Source organism: Nyctibius grandis, chromosome 5 (assembly GCF_013368605.1).
Source record: "Nyctibius grandis isolate bNycGra1 chromosome 5, bNycGra1.pri, whole genome shotgun sequence".
In the NCBI taxonomy this organism is placed as follows: Eukaryota; Metazoa; Chordata; class Aves; order Nyctibiiformes; family Nyctibiidae; genus Nyctibius; species Nyctibius grandis.
This window is the reverse complement of record NC_090662.1, coordinates 55,860,239-55,872,707: the sequence shown is the minus strand read 5'-3', so window position 1 is coordinate 55,872,707 and position 12,469 is coordinate 55,860,239. Positions and strand designations below refer to the sequence as shown.

The 12,469-nt window shown below is 37.2% G+C and overlaps 1 protein-coding gene across 3 annotated transcripts; it reads left to right on the top strand.

Moving 5' to 3' along the window:
* The first annotated feature begins 23 nt into the window (after positions 1-23).
* Positions 24-8,973, top strand: IKBIP (IKBKB interacting protein). 3 transcript variants are annotated; one of them, XM_068401223.1, is made up of 4 exons: positions 24-128; positions 1,800-2,023; positions 3,609-3,726; positions 7,978-8,973. In XM_068401223.1, exons 2-4 carry the CDS (start codon positions 1,830-1,832, stop codon positions 8,731-8,733), a joined length of 1,068 nt encoding a protein of 355 aa, XP_068257324.1. In that variant the 5' UTR covers positions 24-128; positions 1,800-1,829; the 3' UTR covers positions 8,734-8,973. The 3 variants fall into 3 exon arrangements, with proteins under 3 accessions (XP_068257324.1, XP_068257321.1, XP_068257323.1); XM_068401220.1 differs by lacking the exon at positions 7,978-8,973 and adding an exon at positions 4,664-7,766; XM_068401222.1 differs by lacking the exons at positions 24-128; positions 7,978-8,973 and adding exons at positions 145-224; positions 4,664-7,766.
* Positions 8,974-12,469: the final 3,496 nt, after the last annotated feature.

The following is a 12,469-nucleotide window of genomic DNA, read 5'->3' as shown; positions in this document are numbered from 1 at the left end:
TCTGCGCACCGGGCCCGCTCGCCAGCCTCGGCTCGGCAGCGGGTGCGCGCCTGACGTGGCGCGCCGCAGGCTGAGGGAGCGACAGTGGCTGCTAGCGGCGGGGCGCCAGGCGCCGGCCCGGGCCAGAGGTGGGGCTCCGGGGCGTGTAAACGTGATACCGGCGGGGCAGGACGGCCCTCCCCGCCCCCTCCGCCTTGCAGCTGAGGCCGGAGGAAGCGCTGAGGGTAGGGAGGGTGCCCCGACGGTGGCAGCGGCCGGAGGGGGTGATGGGCTGCCGACGGGAAAGGGGGAAAGGCGGCCGACGTGCTGGGGGTCGGTGGTGCAGCGGGCGGCCGCTGGAGCGACAGGGCCGCGGGAGGTCGCCGGGGCTGGGTGGCGTCCCGCAGGCCCGCTCCGAGGGCGGGCGGGGGGCTCCTGGGCTGGGGGAGCTCCCTGGGAGCCCCGAGGGCGGAGAGGATATGGAAGTACCCGGAGCGGGGGGCGGCAGTCGGTCACTTTCGGTGCCCCGGGTGGAGGGCAGGCAGGGCTGGGGCGGCGGAGGCGAGAAGGGTGGGGGAGGCTCAGGGGGGTCTCTGCGGAGCTGCGGCCCTTTCCTCTGTATCGCACGGGGTTGCGCTGTGAGGTTGTCCCTATTAAAGCTGAGTTCTTGTTCCTGTATTAAACTATTTCCCTAACTACCATTCGGATCTCGCTTTTTTTTTTTTTTTTAATTTCATAATACATGCTCTCAATCCCAATGGTGTTTTAAAAGTTACAAAATAGCACTTTTGCTATTTTGGAGGGAGAGCAAAATATGTTTTTTTCCTACATACTTCAAACTCTTGAGTATGCTTCCTAGTACTGTGACTCACAAACAGCTCTAAGCTTCATGCTCTTGTGGCAGATTTAGATTTTAAACAGTGCCTTATACCCAATCTATGCGACTGTAAGTATCTCTAATATTTAAATATTTATATTTTAACATGTGACTAAGCTGCAGTACTGCAAAGTGATCCGGAAAGAAGCACAACATTTTTGTCTCAAACCGTGCTAAACCAAATCCAGCAAGGATCTAGCCTATTTTGAGCAGTATGGTGGAAGATATGGGGCTTAAAAATTCCACTCTGTACTTCCACTTGGTTGGTTAGAATATGAGCTTTTGTACTCTTTGAAACTGGAGATTCACATTGCCTGAATTTTAAAATTTAGCAAAGAGGAAATTACAGCTTTTCTTTTATCTAGATGCATTATTTCATTAATCTTCTATATTTTTCTGTTAGTGGCTTTTTTATTAACCGATGTCTGTGGTTTTAGAGATGACATTAAATCATTACAACAGAACTATTTCTAAATTAAATCTTGATATGCAATCCCATTTTTAAAAGTGAGAAAATTTATTTGCCTCTTTAATTTGAAGTAGGTAAGAACTTTTTTAAATCTACAAGTAAAATAGGATAGTGAAATTGTGACAGTAATCAACTATAAAAAGAAATATTGTGCTTTCAGTCCTTGTGATTTTAAATATATCTTCAGAATGGCTTATTGTACAACAGATGAAATATTTCTGGAAAGGCGAAATTAGCTAAAGTTTGAAAAGTTAGTTCAGTTTGAGAGAATATGAAAGCAGTGCATTATAGTATTGAAAACAAAAATTTTCACAAAGTCTTATGTTACAATAGTTCACATGACTAGAAAACATAGTAAACGCAGAAGGAAACATTTTTGGGAAAGTATTTGTGTAACTAAAGGGCAAAAGGTTATATTTGGGGATGCTTAGAAGTAACTAGTCCTTTTTGGTTTTGTTTGGTTTCTTTTCCTAGCTCTCTCTTGCTTCTCTTTTTAAAAACACAATGTCTGAAGTTAAGCAGAGGAAAAAAGGTATTTCTTCATCCAAGAGCAATGAAGATTCACAAAATGTTGAGAAGCACAGTAATTGTGGGAAGCTGGCAAGTCCCAGGACCAGCAATAATCGGAGTTCCTTTTGGATGGACTCACGGACCACCTTGAGCATAATTTCCCTTACTGTTTGCCTGGTGCTGACCTGGTAGGTAACCCTCTAAAATGGATTGTAATATTTTCTTTTGTATTCTATACTGTATTCAATCATGGGTAATATGATTAGTTACAGTTGAATATAGTGTTTGGGTTAAGTGACTATAGAAACTTGTTAAAGCTAGAAGCAGTGTTCACAAGTGTGGAAACATTGGTATATAGTGAGGGATTATAGAAGCTTGATCTGTTCTACTGTTTTGAAAGTGTAAAAGGTCCCTTGCTCATGAATTGTAAATACTGTGAAGAGCAACTTAATCTGGCAATAAGTACAAGGCTCATTTGGCAGGTAATAAATAAATCAACATAAGTGAAGTAGAGTTTTCTGGAAATAATTTGCTCAGCAGTGTGCTAAATTGTTCATTAGGTGGAGTCTTCAAGTAAAGGTCAAATGTCTTTGTAAAAGATGTTTTAGAATATCTCAGTGGCATCAGGACCTTAGTTCCATCAGAAACTGAGCTTCTTGCAGAAATTATATGATGAAATTCCCAGAACTCTAGTGCAAGAAATTAGTCCAATTATTACACTCTAGACATCAATCTGAAAATTAAGGTAAAATTTGTTCTTATTTTAATATCACCCAGATTTCATTATCTAAATCTTTGAGAAACAGAACATAGTAGAATAAAATGATTAGTGATGCTTCTGCTTACTGTTTTATGTGTATCTGTTTATGTCTGTTTTGCATCTATCTACAACTAACATCTTAGCTTTTATTGCCTAACTTAATACGTATAGACTATTGGAGATCTTTTAGAACTTCTAATTACTATGAATATACTAATATATATCAATTTATGAAAGCACAAGTATTTTAAATAAATTCTATCATTCTAGATAAAATTGTGCTTACTACTGAGAGGACCCCTGCACATTCTACAGTAAAACTTGTATTGGGATTAATAAACATCCAGCAAAATTCAGGGGTTTTTTGCTTGGTTTTCTCATTTCTGTTTTAACTGGACAAAGTGCTTACAGTTCAGAAAGCTCCCAAGCTCACAGTAAATGAATCTTGTATGTATATGAAGTACAGGATTGAGACCTCTACTGTCTGTACGAAGCGAGCATCATCATAACAGTAGCTATACAAGCTTTGCCACAATGCACCGTATGTTCTTGGATAGTTACAATTAAACATTAGAGTTAACCAGCCTTTCTAAATCCAAAGGCTTCAAATGCATGATTTTTTGATGCTTTGCAAGAAAGTCCAATTTATTTTTTGTGGTTTATTTCCACCAGTTAAATAATATTCTATCAATAAAATATATTGCCTTACCTGTGAAGCAGTGCATTACAAGCATGTAATGGCCTCCCTATGTCAGTAGTCTTACTGGACATTTTTCCTGTTTGAATGGCATACCGTGTAAAGTGAAGCACATCTATGGATGTTTCCTTATTTTTCCAGCTCTATTAGAACATAACTCCTGTAGGAAGACAGATCAACTTCATTAAACCCTAATTTTTTTCTTTCATGTATATGCACAAACCCCTGCAGTAACAGATTACTGTGAATTGGGTCTTGGAGCACTTAATATATGCTAATTATGTAGTTATGTTTGCTATTTATTTGTAATTTGCAGGTTCCTATTTCAGCAGTCAGGTCAATTTGCTGATATGGAAAAAAAGTACAGTTTCTTACAGCAAGAAGCTGAAAAATTCCTGGATGTGGAAAATAAAGTTAACTTAATTTTTGAAAAGGTAATCATTAACATCTTATTTGGATAATCTCTGGTGAAGATTTGCCATTGTTTTACTTTGTTGTCATTTAGTTAAATTTAACTGACTGTTTTAAAATAAATTTTCATAATGTGTTCTGCTTGCCTGTGAATAGGCCTTTGGAGAATATTTCATGTGACTAAATGTGTCAATCCATACTATTGTTCAAGTATGTGAATATAGTGGTTGTATCTCAGTATTATTTTTTAGACACTAAACTATTTTTCAAAACTTACATTTATGCACATACTTCATTCTGCCAGTACTGTTCTGTGTATAATTCTAATATACATTGATTTGAAGAAAATTTACAGGCATTTTTATGTAGTAGACCTGTTCTAATAATATGAAAGACATAATGAAGTGATAGTATTATTTTTTCATTACTATTTTATTTTCTTATCTATGTGTGACATTATCAAGTAGAAAACTTGGGCTGACTACTAAATTATCCCCTATATCTTACAGATAACAATGGGAGTACAGCATGGCTTATGCCAGTGATGTTGTTTTACCACTGATCTCATAATGATGTCATTTATACGTGATGTAATTTGGATATTTATATGCTATACTTCACATTGCAAAATATTGCATGGGATTTAGGTAATGTGATATACTTTACACACACGCCAAAAAAAAACAAACCACCACCATGGAAAATAAGGGATTGACAACAAAGAAAATGGCATGTATTATATAGAAATTCAGCAACAAATGTACCCTTTTCTGTGACTTTTTCATGCTAGGTTAATCAACAGTAAATTAAAGATGAAATATGAAAACAAATCATATAGGAGCTTTGTAACAAGTAAAGTGGCTTCTAAGGGACTTCATTCTCTGTTAAATAAATGCAAATGGTTTTCTGTTCTTACTTCTGTTAAGTAGACATGGACATTGTTTTGTGTTATAAATGCAGCTTGAGTCTTCTGAAAGTATTCTACGAGAAGCTGCCTCATCCATCTCTCTGGTGACTGAGTTTGAGCAGGAAATGTCTTCTCTTCATAACATCATAAGTGATATTCAGAACAATGAACAGATTCTCTCTATAAAGATGCAGAGCATTAATGAGAAGTTCCAAAATGTTACAGATTCCTGGAGAAGAAGCTTGGATGAAATGAACACCAACACTAGTGGTTTAAAATCTGAAGCAAAGTTCATACATACAGAAGTTACTTCCCAAATTAATGAAGTTGACCAAAGAATTAAATCCCTTTCAGAAAGAGTAAGGGATTTGGAAGACAGTACAGCCAGAAATATTAAAACGTTAAAAAGGCAAGAAGATGGTGAATTCTCTGGAGTTGAACAAAAGTTGGACTTGCACGCAAGGGCAGTTGAAAAGCTAGAAGAAGAACAGAATAGTCTGGTAGCCAAGGGTGCAGACCTGAATCAGAAACTTGCTAACTATGAACCTAAAATTGAGGAGTGCAAGACCTATTTGCCAACAATTGAAAATGCTATTCACTCTATTCTTAGATTATCAAGTGAATTGCTAAGTATGGAGAAAAAGATAAAGGACTTGACAACACAGCTATATACTGTGGAAAATGATATGTTGAAAACTGTTTCTGATACAGCGGCGATGCAAAAAGTTCTTGAAGGCATCCAGTACAATGACAGTGTATTGAAAGTGCAAAATAAAATAGTGGTTTTAGAAGAAGTAGTGCATGACATTAAAGTATCTTCAAAAGCAAAAGAAATAACTTCAGAAAATGACCAGAATGCAGATAAGTGAATTTGGACTTCGGGTTTTCATTGATGAAAAAGCACTTTAATTTATTATAAATAATGTGACTCCAAAATATGTTAAGGATAGCTGAAATATTGTCATTAATTTGAATAGGCATTGGATCAGACTGAAAGGCAAACTTATAATAAAGAGGCTGGAGAGCAAGAAATGCTGCATTGAAGGAGGAAAGGAGTACTTTCTTAAATTAAGGATTATTTTCAGCTTATTTATTAAAAGTTTGTTTTTATTAAAAAGGAATTTGAAGCAAAGTATTTAGATTTAAGAAAAAAAAAGTCAAAACCAGCAACATCAGATTACAATTTATATGTAGTTTTCGCTACTTAGCTTTTTATATGGTTACTTTTTGTATTCTATTCCATGGACTTGTATACACAATGAACAATTAAGTTCTTATCTCTAGGCAGATATACGTTGTACCTTGCTTTTAATGTATTATATACCATTATGTTTTTGTGCTTACGGTACAGACTTCTCAATGTCAGAGTTGTTACTGGGATCTACATATTTTATTACGTGCAGGAAAGCACTAAGTACGTTTTTATCCACTGAGGCTTAGATACAACAGCATTACAGAAAACACTAGTAAAGTATCCCTTACTGAGAACCTTCTCTTGTACTGGTATTTATAAGGGGGGGGTTACATAGCAGCTGGTGTTATCTTCTATGTCTTTGACCCCATGCAAATGGCCTCCTTAGACCTCATTTCCAGCCTTTTCAAACTTCCTAAAATCACTGGCATAGTTTTGTTCTGCCATTGAAGTCTTTGGACTACATATAGACTGAAGTTGTTATTAACAGATATTCCTGTTAGATTCTTCTTCCATCATTTAATTTGCAAGTTTGGTGTGATCAGTCACTGTATTAGTTTGGGGTTTTTTGTGGTTTTGTTTGGTTTGGTGCTGTTAGAAACAAGTTTTAACCTTTTCTTCTGTAGAATGTTCTTTTATGCATTACATGGTATTGCTTTGCTTTTCAAAGTGGAAGAAAAAACCTAACAATGACACTGACGGTGTTTCCCAAAGTTTGGTGAACCAAGTGATGCAAAAGCAATTAATGAAAGGCATGGAGTTATGTTCTTGGGGATAGGGAATATCTCATTTATCCATAGATCTGATAGATCTACCTACACAAGATGTAGAACTACCTAATAGGCCTGATAGCCATTCATTGAAATTTGGATCTCAGGACCACCATAAATTTGCGTCTACAGACTTACGTCTTTGTAATTTCCTATTTCTGATTTCTGAACTCAGGAAAGGATATTGCTTAGTGAACAGCATGACTTCAAAACATTTATGACAATCAGGCTTCAGTTAAAACTATTCTGGTTTTGTACATTCATTTATCTAGAACTCTACTGAATTCTTCACTAAACAGTTAATGCTGTACATTCAAGAGACTATTAACCCAGCATTTCTCAAGGTTATAAAGTCTTTCAGTTTCATGTATTTATTATTTATATATAGAGTTGTATCTGTTTACAGTCATATTCAATAAAAAATATATTGTAGTTGCTTGCCCTGTCCTGGTGCATGATCTAATTCAAAATAAATTGCTGTTCCAGAAGAGAGCATGGAATAAATACTTTAGGGTTCAGTGGTCCATTAAGAAATACTATTCTACATGGAAATGTTTTTTTAAATACTTCTCCCAAATATGTTTCTACTTCATGTATGTTTGGGGACGGGTGGCTAAATTATGAGTGGTATGCTCCCCAGTTTGAGGTCTTTCATGAACCCCAACCCTACTGAAAGCTGAATATACACAAGATTGAACAGGAAGTCCTCATCCTTGGAGTCATTACCTAGGAAACCAGCACAACTCCAGAACATAAATTTTGGTATTTTGTTTTTAAGCAAACAGTTCTGTGCTAGTGAGGAATAACCAACACTATCAAAAAGTTAAAAATATTTGTTTCTTTGGTGATATTTTTAGTAGTAATGTCAAGAAAAGGATTAGTATGAAACTAATTATAGCCTCCTAGAATGTGTTTCAGCTTGCCTGTTCGGTGTTTTTTTCTCTTCAAGTTCTACACTGACTTATTGGGGATTGAACAGGATAGTATCACTCAGGTATTTTCCTTTCTTCCTCTCAAATTTGAAAACCAAGAACCAGTCATTAAGCAGGTTATAGGCTTAAGACAAAAATTTCCATCAGAAAAATGGAAAACAAAAATTTCCAATCAGAAGATTGCATTTGATGACTTGTGTTTTCAGAGGTCATGCTCTGAAGTCATATAGCACCTTCCTGTAATTTTTGTTATAATAGAAAAAGTAGTAGCATTTGAATTTGTTATATATACTGAAAGGAAAAAAAAATAAATTTTTGGTTGTGTTGCAACAGAAGTTTATTTCCTAAAGACAGGGTTTGTGCTCAGTTTCAATATCAGAATAGTACGATATTTCATTAGAGTATAGCTTTAATTTTTATGTGAATTTTTAAGCTAGAAATCTTGTAAAATATTTTTGTTTGTATCCCTCTAGTGTGAAAAGACTTGGAACTTAATGGAACAGCTGGAAGAGCTTCAGATAATTTCCCACATTAAACATCTGCAGGAAGATATTTATACAATGAAAACATGGTCTAGCAGCATAATTAAAAAACAAGAAGAACTGCAGAAGAATTTAACAACCCTTTTTCATGCAGTTTCAAGTGTTGAAGAGAATGCAGCTTCTGTAGCAAAAAACATAACTTTGACGATTGTGACAGTAAAAACTGACATCAGGCGCATTTCAGGCCTAGTCTCAGATATGACTGTGCTGACTGATTCTTTGCAAACACTAGAAGATAAAGTAGAAAAAGGTGAAAAGAAGACAGTAAAAAATATAGGTGACCTGCTTACCAGTAGCATCGACCGAAGTACAAAACTACAAAGCTTGGCATCCAGTAACGCGAGAAAAATTGAGCAAATTAAGACAGCGTTATCTGAGCTACAAAGTGATTTTAACAAGCATTCGGGTAGACTTTTGAATCTCGAAGGTGACAGAACAAAAGTTCTGAAGACAGTTATATTTGCAAATGATTTAAAACCCAAGATGTACAAACTTAAAAAGGATTTTGCCGTCTTGGAGCCATTGATAAATGACCTAACACTGAGAATAGGAAGATTAGTGGAGGATGTATTGCGACAGGAGAAGGAAACTGCTTTACTGAATGAGAAACTGGCCAATCTAACAAGAGCTCAAACTGAGATCAAAGATATGAAAGATGAAATAACCAAGATTTCAGACATGAATTGATCACTGTGAAATGTCACTGCCTGAAGAACAGTGGTGGCTGAGGAGTGTTAACTCCATCATGTGTAGTAGTAAGAAGACAATATTTAAAGGCTTCATTTAGAAGCACACCGAAACTTGAGATTTGTCTTCTGCCTTTGGAAAGCACAGAAAAGAAGTCATACTGATTTCAAGGGACAACAAGGTATGATGTGAGCAAAAAACGTGTCTCTGTGTATGTATGTTTCTTTCTGAAGGATGACAGATGCTATATTTAATAAATTGCTTGTTTTGTACAATAAAACAGTGTTAAAGCATAAAATGATGTTCTTCCTTACCTTTAGAGTTTGCTTTCATGAAGAAAGTAGGGCCCAAGACTGACAGATCTTCAGCTTTCCTTTCCTGCTCCAAAGGAGGGAATAAAATTGTAGTTTCCAGATAGGTAAACAAGGGTTAATCAAACTGCAGTAGCAATTTAATAGTGTCGGTATATGAACTATGATTTTTGTAGACTATAGCACACTCTCTTTCTTTTTGTAAATAATCAGTATTTAAAGAGGTAAATGCAGTGAAGCAAGCAATGCTTAGAAATACTGCTGATGCCTTGCTTTATAGGCTTTTTAATTGTAATCACATCACTGCAGCACTGTTAAATCTTTAAAACACTGAACTCTGTACGGGGACAAAGCTTTGGAAGACCTACTAACCCTACTAATGGCTTTCTCCCAGTGTCGCGGTGTCTGTTTAGGAATCCTGACAGCGTTGTTCATTCGCTGTTTCTTAGCCTGTAAAATACTACAGTGAGCAGCAGAATTAGCAGAGAAGCTACTTAGGTCCCAAAAGGTTAGACTGATATGAGCCACTGGCAGTATTTCTGTGGTGAAGAGCAAGAGTTTAAGAGATCTGAGACATTTGAAAGTGCAGTAGGTGGTAGACTGAAGTAACAAGATAATGGGAATGGGTTTAGCAGAGGAAAGAGGGAAAAGTGCATTAAATAGGAATAAAAATTACTATAAAAACCAATTAGGAGAGATACAGCAATTAAGAAAATCCCTATAAATGGAATTATATAAAGAAGTATAAGCATACAGAAAGGCCTTTATAACTTCTCAATTGTTTAGTTGGTCATACCTCAACATCTTGCAGCTATTACTCTTCATTGTACGGCAGATACAACCATTCCCCTCCCTCACTATTCTCATCCTCATTCAGTGTTCTGTATCTTTTGGCCTGCTTGGTGTTGCTGGTCTTCTGCACCTTGCTTGCTTCGTTGCCCTCAACCAACCTTAAATGTTTTGTTTCACCAAGTTTTCCTCTTTTTGGTGTGGGTCCCCTTCCAGTCCACCTGACAGACTGCAAGGATAAACCTGTCAAAAGACAAGTTTTCCTAGAAAGCATCCACAGATACTATTTACCAACCAATGTCCCTTTGCCTTTTCACACAAGTCTTAAGCAAGCCCCTGAAAATAACCAAGTGGCATTTGAAGGAGACAGAAAAATTAAACATCCAGAATGATCAGCCATGGTCAAGCATGGGTTGTGTATCATATCTGAAAATATATATATATATATATATGCACAAACATATACCATAAGAGTTTGGAGTTTACATAATAAGTAGATCTCATTTGTATGTTAAAGCCTGGACTTCACTGAATCCACCAATCGGGGGTGGTGGGGCTGGCTTCTGTGCAAGCTCATGTTAGTCCCATCAGGGAGACCACTTGGCACTAAATGTTTTTGTCCCAAAATATGGTAATAGCTAGGCTTTTCTCACGCAAATACAGACTGCCTACAATAAATAAATTTGCCTTCCACTGTAGAAAGAAACTCAGACTTTGGATTTAAAACAAGGAGCTATGCAACCATCACAACAAGTTATGAAAAGATGAGTTAAGATAATCTGAATGTATCATAAGGATATCAGATTTTGACTAATGTGAAGTTTACTTACCTCAGAAAAATCTCCATACACATTTTATTTATGCAAGTGAAGAGAAGTGGAAAATATGCTGCAGCTGCACAGTTAATCAGAGAAGTCTTGACACAGCAAAGAGGTATTTCTGGATGAAAAGAGCATACTCTTTGGAGGAGTAACCAGAAAATAAGCAGAGATAAACAACTGTTGATTTCACTTTCAACCCCCAAATGAGTAACCTCCAAATCTCAGAACACAGCTACCAGTGAAATCTGAGTATACAGTCCTGACAATGGTCTCCATGGGAAGTAAAGTACACAAAAAATGTTACAGAACCATTAATTTCACTTTACCTATAGATGTATGCAGACCACCCACCCTTCCTTCCCAGGAAGTGCAAGTCCAAAGCATTATGATCCTTTCAGAAACATTGTTGCTACAAGCAAGAGAGAAAAAGTTTAAGTCACAGAGGTAAAGTTTACTTGGAAAAAAAGAAAAATTTGTATCTAAAATTTACACACCCACTGTATTGTCCTCAGAAGAAAGGGGAGTGATCAGTAATTCTCCCATAATCTGCACAGGTTATTACAAATCTTCGTTTGTCCTTCAAGCACACAGCTCCACTGTACTAAAAAATTAAAGTTTTAGAGTAGCTTTGTAATGGTCTAAGGACAGCGGCAAAGCTCTTTCTACATTGGAAAAGATGAGGTAGAGAGTGAGGTATTTTTCATAAATTTAAAGCAGACCACTCGCCTCACCTCCTTGGTTTAGCACTGTCAGCATCAGAGAGAGCGTCAGCTCAGTAAAACTGCAACCCCTTACTTAGTTCATCTGTAGGGGCACTCAACGATACTCTACAATTTTAAGTGATTGAGATATTCAGGTAATAATGAAAATTACAGCTATGCTACTTAAAACATAGGTGCTTAGGGACATGGTTCAGGGGTGGACTTGGCAGGGTTAAGTTTACGGCTGGACTCGATCTTAAGGGTCTTTTGCAACCTAAATGATTTTGAATCTGTTTCATCCCATGCAGCCCAACCTGTTGTGATAATCAGGACATCTTTGCTTTTAACTTAGTACGCAGGGATAGAACTGGCCAATTACATTCTTGTCAGCAACGCACAAGGGGAAAAAAAAAACAAAACATCAAACTCAGCAACAGCATTAAGTGATCAGTGCTGAAAAATGGCATGAGCAAAGTAATCCCAACACATTAAAATCTACTTTTAGACACCAGAACATCAGCTCAGCCAAGAAGTTTCTGCTAGCGACATCCTTCTTCCACACCACTCAAATTACAAAAATTGTATTCTGTACCAAGACCATGTAGCTATTAAGCTCAGCTATCCAAGGTACTCGTAATTGCTATAAAAAAGCAGGATGTTTATTGTTTCCACTGTGAACTACATCGTTTCTGTGTAGAAATGTAAATGAATTACAACTGTTTGTATTATTACAGCCCATTTTAAAATGGCACGCAACAGACATTTCAGCAAGTATCAGCACATCAGATCTGTAGTACAACCCGATACAAACATAGGGTGTGGAGCTGTTATTCCAAATTTACATAAACCATATGCTTTAAACCAGAAAGCTGAACTCCGCTCCAGTAATAGCAAGAAAGGATGTTTTCTCCTTCATAAAACAATATACACAAGCAGCATATACATAATCCATGTTTTACAAAGCACTTTGGAGTCTAGTGACTGGTCTGGAGTTACCCAAGTTCAGAACGCGGTGCTCCTTTTTGATACAGGACTTTCCTTGCAACAAAAGCGCAAGTCCATCAAAAGCACCACTGCTCCCCTGCCCCATCTTCTCAACTTTCGGAAAACGTAC